This window comes from Notechis scutatus, chromosome 2, assembly GCF_049901735.1.
Source record: "Notechis scutatus isolate UNSWTSFEM ecotype Mainland chromosome 2, rNotScu1.2, whole genome shotgun sequence".
Lineage (NCBI taxonomy): Eukaryota > Metazoa > Chordata > Lepidosauria > Squamata > Elapidae > Notechis > Notechis scutatus.
This window is the reverse complement of record NC_142010.1, coordinates 118,421,865-118,444,246: the sequence shown is the minus strand read 5'-3', so window position 1 is coordinate 118,444,246 and position 22,382 is coordinate 118,421,865. Positions and strand designations below refer to the sequence as shown.

General features: G+C 41.1%; 1 protein-coding gene and 1 long non-coding RNA gene across 10 annotated transcripts in view; one reads left to right on the top strand and one right to left on the bottom strand.

The window, feature by feature from the left end:
• Nucleotides 1-10,339: 10,339 nt before the first annotated feature.
• Nucleotides 10,340-19,619, bottom strand: LOC148132206 (uncharacterized). Its single transcript, XR_015747706.1, has 2 exons — nt 19,501-19,619; nt 10,340-11,261 (listed from the first exon to the last, which is right to left on the bottom strand). It is a non-coding gene; the product is annotated as an uncharacterized LOC148132206 (long non-coding RNA).
• The window catches only part of LMTK1 (lemur tail kinase 1), an 84,839-nt gene continuing 81,930 nt past the window's right edge, over nt 19,474-22,382 (top strand). For 4 of the 9 annotated variants that reach the window (XR_015747703.1, XM_087955984.1, XM_026675740.2 and 1 more), the window contains exon 1: nt 19,474-20,497. Coding sequence is in view for 3 of the 9 variants with exons in the window: in XM_026675740.2 (XP_026531525.1) it covers nt 20,410-20,497 (88 nt within the window). In the remaining 6 variants the exon portion in view is untranslated. The remainder of the gene's footprint in view (nt 20,498-22,382) is intronic. The other 5 variants (XM_026675743.2, XM_087955983.1, XM_026675746.2 and 2 more) reach the window with 3 other exon arrangements.

Below are 22,382 nucleotides of genomic sequence, written 5' to 3'. Positions count from 1 at the left end.
ATCATCTTGGGCAGGGCAAAATCTTTAGTACGGACTCCACATGATACCAAAAACAAACAAGCAAACCACTCCTTCTCTGTTATGTGATGCGATGGAGCTTCTCCCCAAAAAATGGGAAGAGGGATATATGAGTCATCCTTGTGTTTTTGGTCCTTGTATTTCTTTTCTTTTTTTCTTTTAGTTTCCACAAGTTTTTTTTTTAGGTGGGCCAATTTCACAATAAAAGAGCAGACAAGTCTCCTGTTGCAAATGTTTGTTTCAAATAGTGTCATTTTCCTGCATGTGTGTTTCATCTTTATCGTCATTCCCAAAGGGCCTGGCAATAGAAAATGCAAAAATAAAAACAAAGGTTTGAATATGACCTATGCTAGAGCTGTCCTGTCCTTTAGAATTGGGGGGGCAACTTTGGGATATTAAGCATCTGTCATGGTAGGCATGGAGCAGAATCTACAGTATTTAACAGAAAGCAAAACTGTTGCGTTACTCCCCCCACCACCACCATTTCTCTTTCTGAGAATACTTTGGGCACTGAAATGGGCTGGGAAATGCAGAATATTATTTATTAGATTTTTCATCCCGCCTTTATTACTTTATGACTAAATGAAGACAGTAAACCTGCATAAGACTCCTCCTTCCTCCTATTTTCCTCACAACAACTTCTTTGTGAGGGGAGTTTGGCTAAGAGATTGTGACTGGCCCAAGGTTACCCAGTTATGTTTCATGTCTAAAGCAGGACTAGAACTCACAGTCTCCTGGTTTCTAGACCAGCACCTTCACCACTATACCAAATTGGCTCTTTGTGCTTAAGGCTAAAGTTTTGCTCTGCACCATGCCAGATTTCTGTTGCTTTAATTTAAGGAACCAACAAACAGCCCTTGGCTGTGATCTATTAATTAACTCTCTTTCTGCCTCGGTTTCTTTTTCTTTCTGAAATCGATATCCATCCTAGCTTTAAAAATCTTCTATATTGCTGTTTGGTAATTTGCTTTTTACCTGACCAGTTTTGCCAAAGGACGGTTAAATCTTAATTTCATTTAGGGCAATCTTCACTCAATTTTGTATTTGAAATTTGAGAGAGTAAAATAGTGCCAAAGGAGCGGTCTTAGATTTCAGCCAATGTTCTCAAGACATAAATGGATAATAACATGTGAGATTTAGAGGTGGGTGAGTTAAAAATCAGTTTCTGTTCTTCATCATTTTCTGTTCCTGGAGCTTCCTTATCAAATCTTACCAAATCAAATCTTTGAAGGTTGCTTATGTCTGTTTTCTACCTCTTTCATGTATTTTTTTAAAAAAACAGTTATGATTGTGTTCATGCAACACACTTAAATCAGGTTACTTGGAAACCTAACAGTTGCATTTACAAAACATGCTAAGTTTCAGCACAACTCACATTGGTTTGGATTTATGTGCATTAGGTTAGTTGTGTGAATCCAGGCTCTTTAGTTAATATGGGTCGAAGTATTGTGTGCATCTGGAGAGTGGATTCGCTCCTTAACCAGGTTAAATAGGCCTGGATATTTCCCTCATTGTCAGAATATTAAAAGGGCACTTATTTCACCTCTTCCCCTATAGGCAAGTCATCTTGAATAACTAGGCATCGTTTCTAAATCTATAAATTAGAGAAACCTGTTTCTTGCCTTATATTGCAGCCATGGGGGTTGAGATAATAATGTAAGTAGGACATAATTGTTACATAAGTCTAGGGTTTCTGGGGGGAAATATTCAGAACTGAAAATGTTATATAAATTTCAAAGATGAGTCGTGCGTTCCAATATTTTTCTATTTAAACTATTTATTTTGCTAAGGCAAAAATGTGTACAAATTCTAAAGAAGTCTCTGCTGCCAGGTAGTGAAATTTATTTTTTTATTTATTTTATTTGGTTTGTCAATTTCTTACAAGATAATAAGTATATGTAAAAACATAGTTATGAATACAAGGATACATATAAGAAAAATAAAAGAAACAATAGGACAGGGACGGTAGGCATGTTGGTGCGCTTATGCACGCCCCCTACAGACCTCTGCCACAGTCTTCCTATATCTTTCCTGTGCATATTTAAAGCGGCTTAAGGATGAACTTAAATGTATTAAATGTAAGGATGAACTGACACATGGGTGGCTTTTTCATGAGCAACATAAAGCAAGTGATCCTTGGTTTAATTAGAAATAGTTATCCTTGATGCGGCACATCTCAGAATTTGATGTACAACAGCACAACGATTCTGCACCACTGGGCAGCTGTTCCAGGACAGCAGATCCTAAACTCACTTCAGGATGCAGTCCTGCAAATCAAGGGATGCCTTGCTGTTATCTGTGCAGTGATGCCCATTTGCCTGCACAGTGCTATTCCAGCACCCCAATTCAAGCAGCATATCCCTTGCATGGGTGTGTTTTTCGGCACTTTCTTTAGGCTGGGTGAAATGACAGATGTTACATCCTCAGCATAATTAGAGCGTAGGATTGTTTCCTTGGGCTTCTTCTTCTTCTTCTTCTTCTTCTTCTCCTCCTCCTCCTCCTCCTCCTCCTCCTCCTCCTCCTCCTCCTCCTCCTCCTCCTCCTCCTCCTCCTCCTCCTCTCTTTGTTTCCCCCTCTCTCTACAAACACAAACCCTTTCCCTATTACCAGTAAGAGCTACCTATTCAACACTGCACCTTTATTACACCAAAAATATTGAGATCCAAAGACCAAAGTAGAAGTGATCAAAAGCTCTCATGAGTTGCAATCAAATGAATAGTATAGCATATCATTATAACAGTTAACTGATACATTTCTCTATATATTTATCTAATGCAAATATTATTGAAGTGCTATATATTTATTTCTAATACATTTATATGTATTAGAAATAAATGTATAGCGCTTCAATAATATAGTTATATAACTATATTATATAAATATAGTTATTATATAACTATAATTATTTTTGAACTGCTATATTTTGTAGAAATAAATCCCATATTTTATTATAGTGTTCCATACAAAGTCTGAGTCTATAAGCAATCCACTCATAGGTGGCAAGTATGTTCAAATTTTCAGTCATTGAGTAAATAGTCCCATACATTTATCTTTGCAATGCTGAAATATTAATATTTTTGCCCATAGTAAAAGCATAGAGAATATATTTATGTTGTCCATTTGTCAAATTCCATATAACAGCTATGTAATTCAACAGAATATTAACCTCTGAAAATTTTAGTTTTTGTCGCAAAGTCATAATTTCAGTGCTTCCCAAACCTGAGTAAATTACTTAAAATTGGGTAAAAATGTTTTTTCTTCATTGGGTAAAAATGGTTTTTCTTCTTCAACAGGGACATTTGAACTTACTTAAAGACTGTACTAAAATATATTTAAATATCTTCCAAAATATTCTTATTAAGACAAAAATCAATATATTGTTCTGATCCAAGCCTTGTTCAAATCAAACAAACACAAAGTATGTATAAAAGCAAACCTTTTTAATGCGGCGCTGTGAATTCTGTGCATTCATAGCCAAGAGTCATTCAAAACTAATTGTCCCACATAAGAGCAAGCCCTTTCAAGGTTGCAAAAGGCTGCCAAGAACAAAAGACTAATTGCAGATAAATATCCAAAGCCAGAAGTTTCAAAAAACAAACCGGAGTTAGCAAGGCTTCAGTGAGGACTCTGAGTAGAAAGAACTTATTTGCAAAGAAGCCAACCCCAAAGGCTGGCTTTTATCCCTTATGGGAGGGGCCATCACTTTCCAGCCTTACTCCCAAGTCGCCCGTTCTGCTTCAGCTGCTCTTTCCTTTGAGCAGCCCTGTGTGCATGTGCACTGAGCACAGGCTCCCTGAGGTCCTCTTCATCACTGTTGCCAGACCCCACAACCTCCAAAGGTAGCATCCCACTCTCCATTAGTCCTGGCCCCATCCCTGCATCACACGCAGGCCCCTTGTCCAAGTCCTCGCTGTCAGAGACTTCAGCCATCCGCACTTGTTGCCGGCAAACCACAACAATATTTGTTGAAATGACATAAAGATTATTTGATATTATTTTTATAATACAGGTAATCCTCGAGTTATGGCCACTTATTCATCACCTGTTTGAAGTTACAACAGTAATGAAGGAAGGAATTTATAAGCAGTCCCTGAAGTTTGATAAGACTTTCGGATAAGCAGTTTTGGATAACAAAGGGAAAAAGCCTGGGAATCTCTCTATTTATATAGATCACTACTGGTACCAAAATCTGCTAAGTATAGAACATTGTAAAAATATGTATTTTGAAGAATAATTTAATTTAAAAATTAATTTAAATTTTAAAATATTTAAAAATCCCTTGACACCTGAAGTGATAAAAGAGGAAGTAAAGAAGAAGTATTATCCTTATTAAACTTCCAACAGAATGCTATCTTAGTCCTTTTTTATATGGAGTTCAATTAATGCTAAGTATTATTTTTTTGTTATATAAGTTGTAGATTGACATCCATTAACAATATTGCCATAGAAATTATGAAGCTCTTTCATTGTCTAAGCAATAAGGAACCTCTAACTCTTTATTCCACTCATTTCCTAGCATCTGCATATCAAATTGATTTATTGATCGTAAATATCTATCAATGGTAGAAGCAGTCAAAAAAAATAGTATGCTTTTTTGAGTTTTAAAGGTTTTAACAAGTTGTTCTAGTACCTTGGATATCTTATAAGTTATTATAAGATATCCAAGATACTATTTTATTGAAAATGTTGCTGGTCTAAACAATATTGTTGACAAATGTTGTAGCTGTAAATATTACCATTGGGTTACATCTGATAGATGATATTTATCTCTTAAGACATCATATGTTAACATTCATCTTTATTATCTATCAGTTGGTCCAAAATCAATAACTCTACCTCCATTCAATTTTTTTACATATGTGTTTACATATCTGTTTCCTATTTTTAAAATTGCATTTTCTCATAAAATCAATTTAGCATGGGAAAAGAGGTCGAATCTTATTTTATTAGACATTACATTCTGGTTGTTTTTTTAAATTGGTATAATTATTTCCAGAAATATGAGAATTTTAGTGTATTTTGATCCTAATACTATATCCAAAGGTAGTATATATGTAAATTCCAAAATGGCCCAAATTGGAAAGTTGACACTAGTTTTTATTTTATTTTTTGAATTTTTATTTAATATGTGACAATAGGTAAACACGATGATACAGCTACAGATTCAGAACAAAAAATCCTCCCTCATTAAATGATAATTGAATTTTCTGTAAAGATATTCTTGGAATTGAAGAACCCAATAGAAATTTTCTAAACAAAGAATGTATTGTTTGGAAAATATTTTTACAGATATATAAATTGGTGTTTTTCTCAAAATACAAATTAATTCTTTGTCCAAAATGTGAAGTTTCCAATCTATAATATCTGAAAATACCCTTATTTATTTATTTATTTATTTGATTGCGTGCTACTGAGTACCTAGATATTTAATGAATTTGAAACGAATACAGGATCTGTATTTCTTAAATGGATATGTAATGAAAATTTCACCTATTGACATCTAGTACAATTTGAGCCAGTTTATAGAGTATCCTGCTATTTTACCAAATGCATCTATCATTTGCATTAATAAGAAACAGTAGTTTAGTTATAGAAATAGGCAAGAGAATATCATCTGCAAATAAAACCAACTTGTGTTCAACTGAGTTATGTACTACTCTGTACATCTTCATCACTGTAGATCTGTGTACATTAGATAGATCTGTGTACAATATCTATCTGTCTGTCTGTCTGTCTATCATCATTATCTATCTATCTATCTATCTATCTATCTATCTATCTATCTATCTACCTACCTACCTACCTACCTACCTACCTACCTACCTATCATCTATCTATCTATCTATCTATCTATCTATCTATCTATCTATCATCTATCATAGAGAAATATAGAAATAGTTAGATATAAGCCCATCCCAACCCATCATATATAGCTATCCCATGGATTTATAATCTGCATTTTTACTATTCTCATTTTAGCTGTATGTTTTATTGATTTTTAGTACTATTAATTTACCATTTCAGTTCTATGTGTATGTGGCAGGTATATTGACCATAAAGGTCTAAGCTAAATAGTAATATAAATCTATATGAAGATTAAAAGGTTGTCTTTGGAACAAGGAAGTTCCATGTCTTGAGAAAAATACAGTAACCTGAGAATGACCTCAGGCAGCCAACAAAGATGTGGCTGATGAAATACTTTTATAAACTGGATTGATCTAATTGAGATGTGACTGCTATTCCTATTATGTACACACACACACACACACACACACACGTATACACTATTATTTTGTAGAGTTAAGTAGAAGAACCTGTCCTTCTACCTTACCACTTCAAGCTCCAATCTTCGTAACTGGAGTTAGATTTTTAATTACTTCAATTCAAGTGGATTGATCTGGTCCCACTGGGGTGACTGGGCTTCAGGCTCTGGTGGAACAGACTTGGACATGCATTTTGTACTTTGAGATGTCTTTGCTAGCTGGATAAGAAAAAAAAATCATTTCTTATAGCTGAAGAGGATGCCGGGGAGATCTGTCTCCTAATACTAGCCTAACTACCGTGTTTCCCCCAAAATAAGGCCCTGTCTTATGTATTTATTTATTTTTTGCCACCAAAAAAGGCACCAGGTTTTATTTTGGGGGGAAGTCATTCACTGCCTAACCTCACTTGCGCGCATCAGCCCCTGCCTCCTTTTGGCTGTCAGAGGCCTTCAGGAACTTCTTCTGCAGCTGACATGGCTTTCCTGAGGGCCTTTGCAGCTGATAACAGAGCTCCAGATCGATCCGGAGCTTTGTTATCAGCTACAGAGGCCTTCAGGAAAACCTTGCGAGCTTTGTCGGCTTCAGAAGAAATGGGCCAGCAAGGCAGGTGTCAGGGTGTGTGAGGCCTGGCTACAACTGTCCAAAGGTAAGTAGTAGGGTAGCTCCACTCCCCCATCCCCACCCTAGCTTAACTTTTATCCATCCACTCTGGAGTGGGAGGGATCTTAATTAAGGCTTATTTGTGCGGGGTAGGACTTATATTGGACGCACGTGTAAAAATCAAGCTAGGACTTACTTTCAGGGTAGGTTGTATTTTTGGGGAAACGGGGTAGCTTGTCAAATCCAGAAATAAGAATAACTGTTGTATATGCATATGCCTTTTATTTCTCCACCAAAAAGAACAAAAAGAATTTAGGGAGAAAAATTGTCCACCAACCTGCTCCTGCCTGTGTTCCAGGAGTGAAACAACAGAATCCTTAAGACATGCAAAAAGGAGGAAAAATAGACATAGTCCTCAATTGTCCTCCCAGGTTCACTTGATCCTATTGCTGTCACCATGTAGAGGAGAATAGCTGAAAGGGCCAGGTCTAGAGGTCTCAACCCTCTTTTTACACAAGCTTTCTGTCTTCACATCATGGCCCTGATTGCTCCTTTGGGATAGCAACTTGGTAGTTGCTGGTGTTCTCTTCTGGTGGTGATCTCAGCAGGCATTATCTCCTTAACTTTGATATGGGAAAGAGAGAAGGGGCTTTCACAACCTGTGCTGTCGTTCTGGTATGTGGGACATTGTGGTGAAATTAGGAAAATAATGAAAAAGGGACAGTATGTGTATATACAATCAAAACACAGGAGGCAAATGTATTGGCAGGTTCTGTTATAAATAACAGCTCCAGCCAGGTGGCAAGGTACCTGGGTAGAAGCATTTCAAATCATTCAAAGAGAATTTGTCTGTAAGTGAGGGTTGGAGCTATCTCCTACAGTTTCTGAGATTTTTGTTTTATTTATCTTAGGACCGGCATTAAAAACATCTTAACAAAGTCCGAGTGGTCTTTGCATCCTTGATTTGCCCAGCAGTGTTGGGCTTGACATGTCTATTAAAAGGTAAAAGTCATTGGGAGCTGGGTGGCATATCAATAATTATAAAAATAAATTCATCCATGCAGCGATGTTGACAGATGTTACTTACCAAGGAAAAATAGGTGGGCGTGGAATGTTTTGCAAGTACATCTGACACTTGAAGAAGGAAAAAGGGCAATGGAAGAATGTCAGAAAGACAGTGAAGAAGTTGCACTGAATGTTGGAGAGACCAAACTGGCCTACAAGAAAAACTAAATGAAGACTAGAAAATGGCAAGGAAAAGTTTTACATGACCAATACATTTTTTTAAAAAACTCTCCTAGTAGGCACAGCAAATAATAATAAGAACTGGCAATGGCTAGAGCAGGAAAGTTAAAAAAGGGAGACAGAGGGGCTAAATCTGGCTGACAAGACCAAGGCTTAAGAACATGCATATAAGGCCAGAATTGAGAAGATAGCAACAGATAGCAAATGCCACCTCTGCAAAGAAGCTGAAGAAACAGTGGATCACTTAGCTAGTTGCTGCAAGAACTGCACAGACTGACTACAAACAGAAACATGACAAAGTAACAACAATGATATAGGACAAACAACTGCATGCAATGTAGCATTGGAATATCTGTAGGAAATATTATTTGCCTGCAAGTGAGAACTGGTGGGACTATAAAACAGACAACATAATAGAAAATGAAGAAAACTAAAGTGCTCTGGGTATTTAGAATTCAAACAGGCACTTGCCACATAACAGTTAACTGTTAAGTTAACAATTGTTGATAAGAAAGGCAAAAAAGTCTGGATAATGGACATTGAAGCAGGGGTGGGATTCTACCAGTTCGCATCTATTCGTTAGAACCGGTTGTTAACATTCTAAGCAGTTTGGAGAACCGGTTGTTAGAAGAAATTACTGGCCTAATCCTATAAGGAAGGGAGGAAGGAAACATTCTGGTGTTGCTTACAGAAACTGCCTCTCCATTAGCCCTTATTACATTCTTGGCAGGACTAGACTTCATGTCTCAGGAACTTCTCTGGAGGTTTTTCCCCTCCTTTGCTGGTACTTTGCTTGTGTGGAGTGACCATTCAAAGTTACAATGGCACTGAAAAAAGTGACTTATAACCATTTTTTACAGTTATGACTGTTGCAGCATCCCCACAGTCATGAGAGGCCAGGCAAGGAGATGCGTGCCTCGACGTGAGTGATATTGAGTTGGCCATGCCCAGCCAATAACATGACCAAGCCATGTTCACCCAGTCACATGACCACCAAGCCACGGCCACCACCTAAGCCACGCCCACAGAACTAGTTGTTAAAAAATTTGAATCCCACCCCTGCATTGTAGTATATGGAGACAACAAGAGAGAAGAGAAAGAACCAGAGAAAATCACAAAATGCAAATATCTGCAAATAGAAGTAAAATGACCATGGCAATAGAAAGAAAAGATAGTATCAATAATGTCTTGAATGCAATTCCAAAACATCGGGACCACCACTTAAACTCTATCAGCATTGACAAAATCCCCACCAGTCAACTGCAAAAATCAGCTTGGGAAGGACTCAGTGGGTGGGATGGGGATGCCAGGGCCAGTCTGAATTGGCAATAAAAAATCCCCATCAGTCAATCACAAAAGGTAGTTTTATTTGGAACAGTTTAACCCCATTAAAAAAAAAACATTTACCTATCGCACATCTTTGGGAAGGACTCAATGGGTATATCAAGTCCAGTCTGAACATCTGGCCAATTATGTGAAAACCATAATAATAATCTCCTTGTGTAGTAAATTATATATTCAGGTCAGTCCATAAGATTTCACAAACTGGTTATAAACAATGACATGATGCAGTTGCCAAAATGGTTTCCTGGAAATTCTGTAGAAATTATTATGTGCTGATAATGAAAAATTGGTAGGAACATGGAGTTGAAAAAGAAGTTAAAAATGTGAACAGGTTAAAATATTGTGGGATTTCTGAATATAAACCGATAAAGTTTTGGCTCATAACACATCACAGTAACTATGGTTTAAAAGAAGAATGTAAGTAATCGATGTGACAATACCAAGGGATAGTAGAATAGAAAAGAAAGCACTGGAAAAGATCAGAAAGTATCAAGACCTGAAAATTGAAGTTGAAAGATTATGGCATTAACTAGCTCTGGCGATCTGTGTTTATTGGCACACTGGACCATGAAATTTGTTTTGGAAGGTTCTTAGATAATGTGTCAATTACAAAAAGCAATATTGCTTGGATCCTGCACATATACCACATTAATATTTTTTGACATCCAAAGTTCTTGGGAAGAACTTGACGTGTATGAAGGCCAATACCAGCTAAAGAACTGGCAGTTTTGATTTCATGTTGTTATGTATATAATAATAATAATAATGATTTCTTATAATGAAATTTCCTGGCTATTAGCATATAGATATGTCATTAGGAGTTTCAGCTCTTCTTGCCCTTATGGAAAAAGAGATTAAACTCACCAGAGTTAACAAAATCAAATTTTATTGTGAAAAAATAATCAGAGACAAGAGTCTGTAAATTAAAAAGAGAGAGAGAGAATGCTGTGATCCAGGCCAGCCACAGGATGATGCTGGTCTGTTATAAAAGAGACAGACAATGTTGCAGTTTAAGATCAGAGACTACCAGAATCATATTTTCTCCACCAACCTGAAGTCAGGAATGCAAGGCCGAGATTATAATGCCTATGTCCTCATTTATACAGAGAAATGGGGAATCATATGAGCACGCAACTGAGAAAAAGGAAATAATCCTTATATATGTCCCTAGCTAGACTTTTTAGCTATTGCTCTAAAATGATAATTTTCTTGAGAACCAATGTTCCATCTGGATCAATTATCTGGCCATCTTCTAGATTTCTGACAAGTTCAAACTTTAATCAGAGGCTACATGAAATGATGTTAGTCGTTGTCTTTTCCCAGCTTTGTTTCCCATCTTATTTAATTTCCCAGTTCTGCCTTTGTTTTTGTTTTTGAAAGAATCAATTTTCTTCCACCCATAGAATAAAGGGAGGGACTGAAGTATCCATAATATGAAACAGAACTCTCTTTTGTGGGAATGTGTATTTTGCATGTGGGAAGCAGCTTGTGTACTGAGTGTGGGTAATATCCAGAACAAATTGCAAGTAAACACATGTGAGATCTCTCTCTGTATTGCACGCGAAGCTGGTAAATTGATGCATGCAGACTTGATAGATATAGATTTTACAGGCATGCCAAATATCCAGGGCAACAGCTTAAAATAGAGGCTGTCTTTGCCGGTGCCTGCCGTATTGACAAAATGCACGCATTCGTTTTTCTTCAAGAGAATGAATTGGATACCAAAGGGAACATATTGATGCCAAAGCCATTATCACTTAGCACGTCTTTTTTTCTTTTTCTTTTTGTGGTCTGGGGAGAGATTGGAAATACGAGTTACATTAGTGTTACACACAACAACTGGCTTAGACAAAACATGTGAACTTTGAACATTATTATTATGTTATTAATTATTTGTTTAAAGACTGCATGGCTAATTCTCTACTAATCCAGAGGGACAATATTTATAAACTGTTTTCAGGGCAGAAAAGAGAAAGTAAACAGAGAAGTTAAATGTTATTAAAACTACACTGCTTTCCTTTGGCGAGAGCCAGCTTGGTGTAGCAATTAAGGCATCAGGGTAGAAACTGGGAGACTGGGAGTTCTAGTCCTGCCTGGACATAAAGCCAGTTGGGTGATCTTGGTCCAGTCACTTTCTCTCAGTCCTAGAAAGGAAGCAATGGCAAACCACTTCGGAAAAACCTTGCTCCCCCCAAAAACCTGCAGACTTGAATTGGACAGGATTCAACAGATGAAAAAAATACTTTCCTTTGCAGCAATGCCTCACCATTTGATCATTTCATTCCCCTTGGTTCCAGTTCTTGCTCCAATCCAGTACACCTCTTCCTTCACATATACATCAGAGAAACTATCCCCACCTTTCCCTTTTCAACAACCTGTCCTCTGCTTTGGTATGCAGCACTGATGCCCTGGGGGTGGGGTGGGGGAATGCTGTCTCGGTCCGTAACACCAAAGGGTTTTCCTTTCCATATCATAATTCTTAAGAGCCTTCAGGTTATTTTGACACAACATGCATGCAAATACAGCCCCTTTTCCTGGAATTAAAAGCACCGTTTATTGTGACATCCAAAAGTGGCTGCCTGAAACAGCTGCCTACTCAGCTTGATGGGAGACCAGCTCTGCTGTCAGGACACAAGATGCTACTGCTGTATCTTGAGCAGGGCTTGGGCTTGTGTAAAACATACAGACCAATTCTTAAGTAGTGGAGGAGCTCCAAATACCTGTAGCTCAGGGTTAAACTATGGGGTCTTGGGATTCTCTGAGCTTGGTTTTTTTCCTAGGTAACATCATCAGTGTGAGTGCAGGATTTGTTACCCATTTATATGCAGTAACTTCCCCTGCCAGTTTTGGAGGGGGTGTGATTTCCCCCATGGTGATGCCTTTATTACTGTTTTCTTCCTGGTTGTCTAGTGCTGATCCCTGCTTACCCGAATAAGGGCTGCTACAGGGGGATGTGTTGCAGTCTTTTGGCTTCATTCCTAGTCCAAAAGTAATCTGAGTGACAAAATGGAGATCTGTAGAGTTTATTTTGGGGAGGTAGGAGTGGAGTGTTTTTGGTACATCAAGGTAGTTCTCCTTTTCATCACAGCTCCTCCTTCTGCGCCTCTGATCTATCAGCCGTTGCAATGGACTTGAGATTAGATGCCCACCAGAGGTGGTAATCAGCAAGTTCTGACCAGTTCTGGAGAACCGGTAGCGGAAATTTTGAGTAGTTTGGAGAACTGGGAAATACCACCTCTGACTGGCTCCGCCCCCATCTATTGTCTGCCTCCCGAGTCCCAGATGATTGGCTGGGTCTTCTTTTGTTGCCCTGCACAGGAGAACGGAGCTGGAAATCACGTTAGCGAAGTGGGGAGGGAATGGAGATTTTACAGTATCCTTTCCTTGCCACGCCACAAAGCCATGCCATGCCATGCCCACTAAGCCACGCCCACAGAACTGGTAGTAATAATTTTTGAATCCCAACACTGATGCCCATTCAAAATGGTGCTAAACCTGTATAGCTGAGGGCTACATGGCAGATGCATCTGATGCAGTAATTCCAACTTTCCTATAGCTGTCAAAATGGCTGTTGAGGAAATGCTCAGCAACCAGAGCGAAGGAGATGTCCCCCGTGAGTAACCTAAAGTAGCCAATAAAAGTTGGACAGATCAAGATATCACCATCCAAAAGTACTGTATCTTAGAGTATGTCAAATGCAAAAATGTGATTGGCTGAGATAGAAAACTAGTCTTTAAAACTCAATCTGCAAAATAATGACTCTAATGAGCCTTTGCAATGGGTTGGAGATGAAATGAAAAAGACATAAAGACATGATATTTACACATGTTTATGGTGTATTTTCAGGTCATGCTGAGAGAGGTGTGACAAAGAGCTTTAGGTGCTGCTGATTATGCTGGTCAGGACAGAACATGGAATCAATACAGTCCTTGACTTACAACAGTTCGTTCAATGACCAGGTTGTCAAGTTACAACAAGCAGTGAAAGAGGTGACTTATGACCATTTTTCACACTTACGACCATTGCAGCATCCTCATGGTCATGTGATCAAAATTCAGATATTTGGCAATTGACTCATATTTACGACGGTTACAGCATTCGGGGGACATGTCACCAGTTTTTATGACCTTCTGACAAGCAAAGTTGATGGGGAAGCCAGGTTCACTTAACAACTGTGTTACTAATTTAACAACTGCAGTGATTCACTCAACAACAGTGGCAAGAAAGGTCTAAAATGAGCCAAAACTCATTTAACAAAAGTCTCACTTAACAACAGAAATTTTGGGCTCCATGGTGGTTGTAAGTTGCACCCTTGCTTTCTCCTCCCATAGTGGGAAGGAATTTATTATGCCTGCTCTTTGGTCAGCTTAGATTTTGGGTCAATTTAAGAGGGAGAGTTTTAGGCTGGGCTGGATTCTTATAGACCAGGGATGTCAAACTTGATTTCAGTGAGGGCTGCATCAGGGTTGTGTTTGACCTCAGGGGGCCAGGGTGGGCATGGCCAGCTCAATGTCACTCGTGTCGGGGGTGCCTGTTGTGGCTCTGAGGTTCGAGCCTGCATTGTTAGAGGACGAAGACTCGGACAATGGAGAAGAGGAGGATTTGGAAATGCCTTCCTCCCCAGGACCTTCCTCTTTGGCAATGCCTTCCTCCCTGATTGTGCCTCAGGTGTCGGCAGATAACCAAGAGGGAAAACCTGAGGCTAATCAGGAAAAGGAGGAGAGCATATCAGAGTCTCTGACTGAGAATCAAGCAGAGGAATGCTGGCTTGATGCGAGGCAGCGTTGCAGGCAAAAGTGTGAGCTGCAACGCAGGAGGAAGGGACGAATCAGAGACTGAGCTGAGGGACTGACACACCCCACAGGGAATAAAAGTGGGTGTGTTAGCTCTGAGAGTTTCGTACGGGACAACGTGTGACTTATTCAGAGGAGCTCCAGATTATTCTGTGTGATTTATATTCCTGCTTTCTTGTCAGACTTGGCAGACAGCGTGTGTGAGACTGCCAAGAACTTTATCGGCTCAAGGAGTTAACTCTATAATTACTGGATTTGCTTGCTTGTTTGTATTCAATTGGAATTTGGACTTCTCACCTCCTTTGTAAAGGTGAGACATAACAGGTGCCTATGGGGGCCCAAGTGCTCTGCCAGTGAAAATGGGTTTGTGAGCTCCGTTTTTGGCTGAAACGGCCTCCTGCAACCCTCTGCCAGCGAAAACAGCTCGTTTTCGCTGGCAGAGGCGCCACAGGCTGGTCCTTCGCTTTTTCCAAAGCGGCCCCGTGGGCCAGATCTAAGTACCCCGTAGGTTGCATCCTGTCTGCCGGCCTTGAGTTTGACACCCCTGTTATATTTGACTGTCTTCAAAATTTACCCCATATTTTATCCACACTATTTGCAAAAGCCCCCAGTGGAGCAGGCTCAGGGGCGTAAAGTTCCACTATTAACCAGCTGGAGATGGAGGCCGTAGAATTCAAGGTCCTCAAGAAATCCTTACAGACAACAGAGACAGCTCAATAAACCAAATTAAGAATCTAGCCCTCTCTGAAGTTGTCAATAGTTTTCTGGGATTCACTCTCCCTTTTTTTCCCCTTGGAGGTCTCCAAAGAAGAATAAAATCTGTGGGTTTTTTTTAAAAAAAAAAAACTTTGAACAGGCAGCTGCCTTCTTACTGATGAAAAGGAATATTATTTAAAAGCAGATTGTGTTCTAAGCATTTCTGCTCCCACTCAGGCAAACTGCATCAATAACCACCCATTAAGAGTTCTGCATTCTGATTTTTACAAGTGGGAATTGTAGCTGGATACAATGCAATATTATCTTAAACCCCAGGAAATAAAAAAGAGTAAGTCTGAAAAGCATCAGGGGTAACATTTCAGAGAACATTTGTTCACAAGGAGACCTTTATCCCCCTTCTAACATAAGGTCTATTTATGGTGAGATGACATCTGCAGCATCATGTTCTTTGAGAGCCCGATCCTCTGAAAAATTATTAGTATATACTAGGAGCCCAAACTTTAAACATTAAAACAGACCGTGGGAAGATACAGCCTCCCTGCTAGATTTCATCAGATTTTCAGTATATCAGCATATGATGTATACTTTGCTGAAAATATTCTGCCACTGGGCTCTAATGAAAGTAGTTCTCAAGACAGACCAATCTGAACCAGCTTTGTAACTATTTTGTGTATTGAGCCTTCATTTTCTGTGCTGATCATTTCTCTTTTAATCTGAGAGCATCCAGTCCTGCAATCCGGCTTTTAGATCAACATAATATTTCCATCCACAAAGATGAGCAGCAGAATGTATGTTCATCATAACCCCATGGAATCTGCCATCACGACAGATTCCTGCATGGGAAATTCAAAATGGTGACAATTGTACTTTGGTAAATTAGAAGTGTTGTATGTTGACATCTTATGGAACCAAAAAACCTTAGATTTCAGCATCAGACTTATAGTAGCAGTTACTGGATGTGGCGATTTGTGTTTGAAGGTGATTTGTGTCTTGAAGGTCATTGGCAATCTTCAGTATTTCTAAGCCTTATTGCTGGGGTGAGGATAGGAAAATTACTTCACATGGAAACCCTTTCTGATTTTGTTCTATCGCTTGAACAAAGCAGACTTGAGACCGGAGTTGTGTTCAGCTCTTTATTCAATAACCAAGTAACTTCAACTAAAGTCGAGCCACGGCAGCCCTTTGTCCCAATCTGACTACCGGAATTCTATTTCCTTGGTAATCTTTTAACGTTAGACTTTGCTCTTCGAGTTCTTTTCGTCGTATATCTGGTATCAAGTTTTTTATTGTGTTCTATGATACCATTGACAAATACGAACCGGAGTCCACTTCCATTTCGCAGGGCTTCCCTTCTATTTTGACATTTAGTCGAAACTTTTTGGCCGCTCTTGCTCTGGTGTTCCCGATAATCAGCGTCTGGTATGTTTCTTCCTTCTCATGGAATCGCTGGCTTCTATTTTCTTTGTTCCATCGATTTCCGGTGTGCTTCTCCTTAGTTCTGGGGAGGGGGGGTACTGCCTCTCCTCTTTGGACTATAGCTCTTTTTGTTTCGGCAGACCCTTGCAATGTGCCGCCATTTTTCACAATGCCTACAGGTGGCATCTAAGAAACAGCACTCCGAACGTGGGTGATTTCCTCCTCATCCTGCACATTGGAAATCAGGTTTCCTACTTCTCCTTTCTCGTCGGTTTTGCTCTGATTGGAGTCTGTTTACCTCCTCATCGTCTGCTTCAGAGTCGGTTGATGACTCGATGTCTTCATGGTGGATAGTTGCGGTGGTGTGTTTCTGGGTACCTTCCGCCTTCTTTTCTCTACTCTGGGTTCGGCTGTTGGCTGTATTCATCTGTTTCATTTTTGCCGTGGATTTTTTTGCTGCTTCGGCTGCGGTTGCTTCAGCGACGGCTTCGTTTACGGTAATATTGGGTCGGTTAAGTAGTTTTCTCTGCAGGGTGGCATCTCTCAACCCGAGGACTATACGATCCCTCATGGCTTCGTCCATATTGAGGAACTCGCATGCCCCCCCCAATATTCCTTAGTGCTGCTACGAAGTCACCAATACTCTCGCCTTCTTGTTGATCCCGTTTGTAAAACTCGTGTCTTCGAATGAGGTTGGACACGACAGGCGCGTAATGGTTTCTCAGCATTCGGTTCAGGTCTGGCCACGCCATTTGTTTGACATCATTCGGTTTCGCCAATGCCTTTGCCATCTTAAAAACGGTCGGGCCACAATGTGTCAGGAATACGGCTCTCTTCCTCTGGTCAGTGATTCCTTGCAGTTCGTTGCTTTCCAGGGACATCAGGAACCTGTCGATATAGGATTCCCAGTCTTCTTCAGCTGGGTTGAACGGTGCGGGTGGCGAGTTGTTGCCGGCCATTTCGTTGGTTTCTTTCGGCTTCTTTGCCACGTGCTACGGTCTTTGTTTCTTCAATCTCATCCTCGTCGCCAGTGTTCTATCGCTTGAACAAAGCAGACTTGAGACCGGAGTTGAGTTCAGCTCTTTATTCAATAACCAAGTAACTTCAACTAAAGTCGAGCCGCGGCAGCCCTTTTTATAGCGGCTGCTCGCGGCTCGCAACCAATGGCGTTTATTTAAACTTCCCACCGCTTAGGCGGCCAATCCGGTTTGTTGTTATCGACCAATCGCCCAGCAATGGTATCTTATCCAATGGGAATGCAGTATTACAAGTCTGTGGAGCAAGTACACTACAGTTTTCTTTTTAAATTGCCTACAAATTCAGAACTGCCCCACTTGTATCAGCATCCAGGTTGCTGGATATACTTGACTGAGCCCCCTACCATGTCAGCACTGTACGTAAATTCCCAGCCACTGGTATAAGATTGTGTAATACTTGGTCCCTGCCATCTATTTTTGATGGGAATAACAATGGGGAAGGGGGCTTTGTAGAAGAGAGTGTTTTGTGCAAAACAAGTCTGCCTTTTCAATAAACATGATACATTGAACACATCACTAATACCTTCCTGCTTAGGACTCCAACAAGCACTTTGCCTTGGGCCTCCAAGCAGGAGTTCCACTTTCATCCATTTTACAAAATAGAAAGGCTGCAGATCTCTGCTTCTTCTCTCCTTCTCTCTTCTGGTGTATGTGTGAATGCTAGAACTTATACGAACTGTCTACTGCTGAAAAACTCTCGCGTTGATTGGTGCGCCTTGGTAGTGTTTCCAGGGACACGGGGAGCAGAGAAATTGCTTGTCTTTTTCAATGCTATTTTTGGATTTTCTGTGTATTGTGTGCTTTTTTCTCCATCTTTGTGCTACCGTGATGGTCTAAACATTCAATGTTGTTATTTATTCCATTACTACACTGTTTCTCAATCCAAGTAGGCAAGCAAGATGCCTGATAAGATAAAGATTTAAAAATATGTCAAAAGCAGTGCAATTAAAGCATAACTGAACATTCTACATCATGACATCATGTTAAAACGTGGAACTGCCTACTCTGAGTATGTAGAGCTAGCGAGAGCATATATGCCTGCTTTTCTTAACCTAGTGAACTTCCCATAATCCCTAGCCAGCTTCAACCCGGTTTTGGCTGCCAGCAATGGGAGACGGATTCTGACACATCAGCCTGGAAAAGGTTTGGTGTATGCCCAGACCTGTGGGTGAAAATTGCCATCTGACACCATTTGCTTCTGTGGAAGCACTTTGGGTCAGACCTTTGGGGAGGGAGCGTGTTCTCCCATCATGAATTAATAGCAAGAGGGCCGCCTCAACCTGATGACTGTGTACTATGCATGCATCACACCACAAGAAAGCACCCCAGCCCACTAGCCTAGCGTATCTACCACGGGGAATTGGGGAAGGTGTGGGTTAGATATGAACGCTGCGTGGAGGATGTTAGAGACCGGCCTTGCCATTTTCACGAGAGTCCCATACCCCTTGCCCGCTATAACTCCTGCTATCGATAAGAGCGCCAGAAATAGAAGCGAGCGTGGACAGCGTTGCTCTTAAAGCTTCGCAGTGCGACGATTTTGCAATCAATCAATCAGTCAATCGAAATAAATTGCCCGCTTAGCCAACGTCAACCGAAAAACCATGACCCCGTTGGGTGAGCCCGGCATCAGTCATGGGCGCCACTCAGGCTCCAAACGCTTCGAAGCGCGCAAGCGGACGTGCCGTGGCCCCGGTCCAGACGGTTCGAAGCCTCGATCCGAGCGGGAAGCCCGTCGCGCTAGCGCGTCCGGGAATGAGGAGCGCGTGCGGGAGGAGAGGTGGGGAAGCGAGGCTCGCTTGCTTTGGCCGCCCGGCGTAAATCGGGCAACGCGCGCGCGCAGCCGGGCCCCCGCTCGCGCTCGAGCGAAGGGCATGCGCGCGCGAGAGAGAGAGCGAGAGCGAGCGAGAGAGCGCGCGAGCTCAGCCGGGTCACACTTGACTGCACGTGCAGCGACGCCCCTTCCTCGCCCGGGCGCGCGCCAAACCGTGGCACCTGGACAAGCGGCTGCCCGGCCGCCTCTTCTCGCGCCCCCCACCCGCCCGGCCCCGCTCCTTTCCTGCTGCTTACTGCAGTGTTGGGGGGAGGGCAGATCTGGACCAAGATGGCGTTGCTGCTGTTGCAGTTTCTCCCAGGGTCAGCACTGGAACAGCTCCCGCCTTTGCTTTCCCATTAGCGCCGGCCACCGCGGCCCCTTTGAAGTTCTGCAGTCGTTCGGAAGCTTCTTTCCCGCCCGGGCATTATTGCTGCCCTCTGGCCGTTTCCTCTCGCCGCTCTAATCTCTTCACTACTGTGGAGGGCTCCTGTTTTGGTGCAAAGCTTTCCTCCCTGTAGCAGCCGGACTTGGAGGGGTGCGGGGGTGGGGGGAAGAGCCGAGCGTGAGACCGTATTTTGGGCTCTTGCAGGCGCTCGCGAGGCTGTGTGCATTCTTTGGCTGACTGCAAGCAGTCCGATCCGGCACAATTTTATTTTGCTGTTGGCATCGTCTTTTGTTTTTATTTGGCGCTGCAGCCCCGAATACCAGGGCGATCGCATATATATCTATATAGATATAGATATTTATATATATATATATTGGCTTCAGAAAAACAGCCCTTACCGCCGTGGTGGTGGTTGTTCTTTAAGTGACTCTCTCTAATGCTACCTTTTGCAAGTGTGGCAATTTCTAGCCGAGCCCACTTCATCCCGTGGATACCTGAAGGAGACGCATCGGGATAATAACATGGAGGAAGAGGAGGAGCTGCAGTCTTGAATTCCCTGGCTGTGCTGTCAAGAAGAGAGGAGATGGTGATTTTTAATGTGACACCCGTGCAACTTCTGGAGTTGTGAGAGCTTTTAATCTCCCCTGCATCCCATCGCCTCACCTGCCTGGTGCCCACCGCCTTTGCTATTTATTTATTTATTTATTTTTAAATCTACTTTTCGTTCTCTCGTCTTCGTACTTCCCACAAACCCCCTCCCCACTTTTCTGCTTTTGCCATGGGAATGGTGGCAAATCTCTTGGCTATTGTCATGTCGGCTTCATTTTTCAACCCCAGCTTTGCCTTCAGTTCGCACTTCGACCCTGGTAAGTTGATTTACTTCTGGAGCTTTGGAGTAAAAAAACAAAAAACAAAACAGATGCTTGGATGACTTTTTTCACTTTGCAAAATTACTATGTTCCACTGGCCTTCCTATTTTCCTCTTGGGATTTGGTTTTCCTATCCTTGCTTTCCATCTCTGCTACCAAAAATGAGTTAAATTTTGTAGCATGTTATTCCCTCCTCTTGCAGGTTACCTGCCCCCCTCCCAAGCCTTGGTTCTTGCAGCACTTCATTGCATTGTTTTAACCCTTTGCTAAAATTGTTCCAGCTTATATAATAGTTGAAGGTAGGCTGGCAACTAAAGGGAACAAACAACAAAACCCTCACACAGTGCTTTTGTCTTGGATGTAATTATTTTAGAAAGGTTCCAGAAGAACAGCTCCTTCCTGCAAAGTTACATCACCAATAATCAGTTATTCCACCCTTTCCCTTCAGTCTTTTTGGCAATTGAGAGTATGTAAAAAAGAATTCTTGGGCATTTCAGTAGAAATTAAGTATACACAGAGACCTAATTTTCCCCGATAGATGTGCAGTATCCTTGCATGTAACAAGATGTTGACCATATCAGCTGTTTAAACATAGAGGGTTTTGTGTAACGAACTGTGAATTGCCTTTTTCTTGCCTGGAAAGTTGCTTTGAATCGCAAAGGTAGAATTGTAGACAGGTTTGGAGTCAGAGCTGTGTCTCTGCATTCTCAAAGTGGTTGCTTTGAATAAAGTCAAGAAAAATAAGGAAAAGGATAGTTATTCACTTGGGAACTGGGCCTTCTCTGAGGTAGATGCCAGACTGAATTTATATCCCCCTAGTGGAATGATTGTCAGCCAACAACCTTTTGGCTAGGTAATTGGTAGCCCTGGATTTGTGGAAGAGCAGTGTGTTGTCTTGGCAAAGACCAAGTTGTGTTGCAGTCCCTGAGAGGCCTACATCTTTTGGTAGTGGGTTTCTCTGCTTTTTCCTACTCAGATATTCTCAAAGGTAGAAAAATATCATTTCTTCAGTCAAGTTTCTTCCTAGAGGGATTTTATACCCATTGTCTGAATTCTTTTTGCTTAAGATTGTTGAAATAAACTTCAGGGTCCTGTGGTTTTCATATCACTCCCTCCTACCTTGAAACCTTGATTCCTAATCTCTCTTCACTGATTTGTGGATTCCATGGACCTTATCCGTATAAACTGTTCAATTGACTTAGAAACGGGTGTGAATAAAAGATGAATGTGGCTTTTAATACCCTCAAATGTCACTTTTCTATTCTCCAGTACAATCTTCAAATCAAAACTATCTGCCTTGTTTTGCTGTGATTAAAAGATTTTGGCAAGTTTTTCTTGATTCCATTGCAGTTGTATCTGACAGGCCTAGAATGAGGTTTTGGCTCTGTTATGGATTGAAAGATCTCCTTAAAGTCATTTATTGGGTATTAAAAATGGGTGTATATTTGGAGGTGGGGTGAAGGAATTATAAGCAAATAGAACTTTATTTGTTATGACTTGATTTATTTGTTCTGATTTGATTTCTTTATTGCTTTGTTAAATTTCACAATAAATGGCCCTACAGCACACAATGAGTAAGGCTCCATCCCACACTTTCCTGAAGGTAGCCACCCATAAACAAAAGCCAGTAAGCAACAAAACAATTTTTAAAGGCAGAGAGGAAATCCAAAGACAAGGTGCAAGCTCACTGGGCAAGGTCCACAGGGCAGGACAAATCCACAGGGCAAGGCAAGTCCACAGGACAATGGCACAAAGCAAGGCACAGGAAGAAACACAAGTCAAGGCTGAGGTTGTTCTCCCCGCCCCCCAAAAAAGCCAGGGGAGTGCAAAGCAAACAATTGTTCCTGACAAAGACAATCTCTCCTGGCCTTTGCTTAAGTCA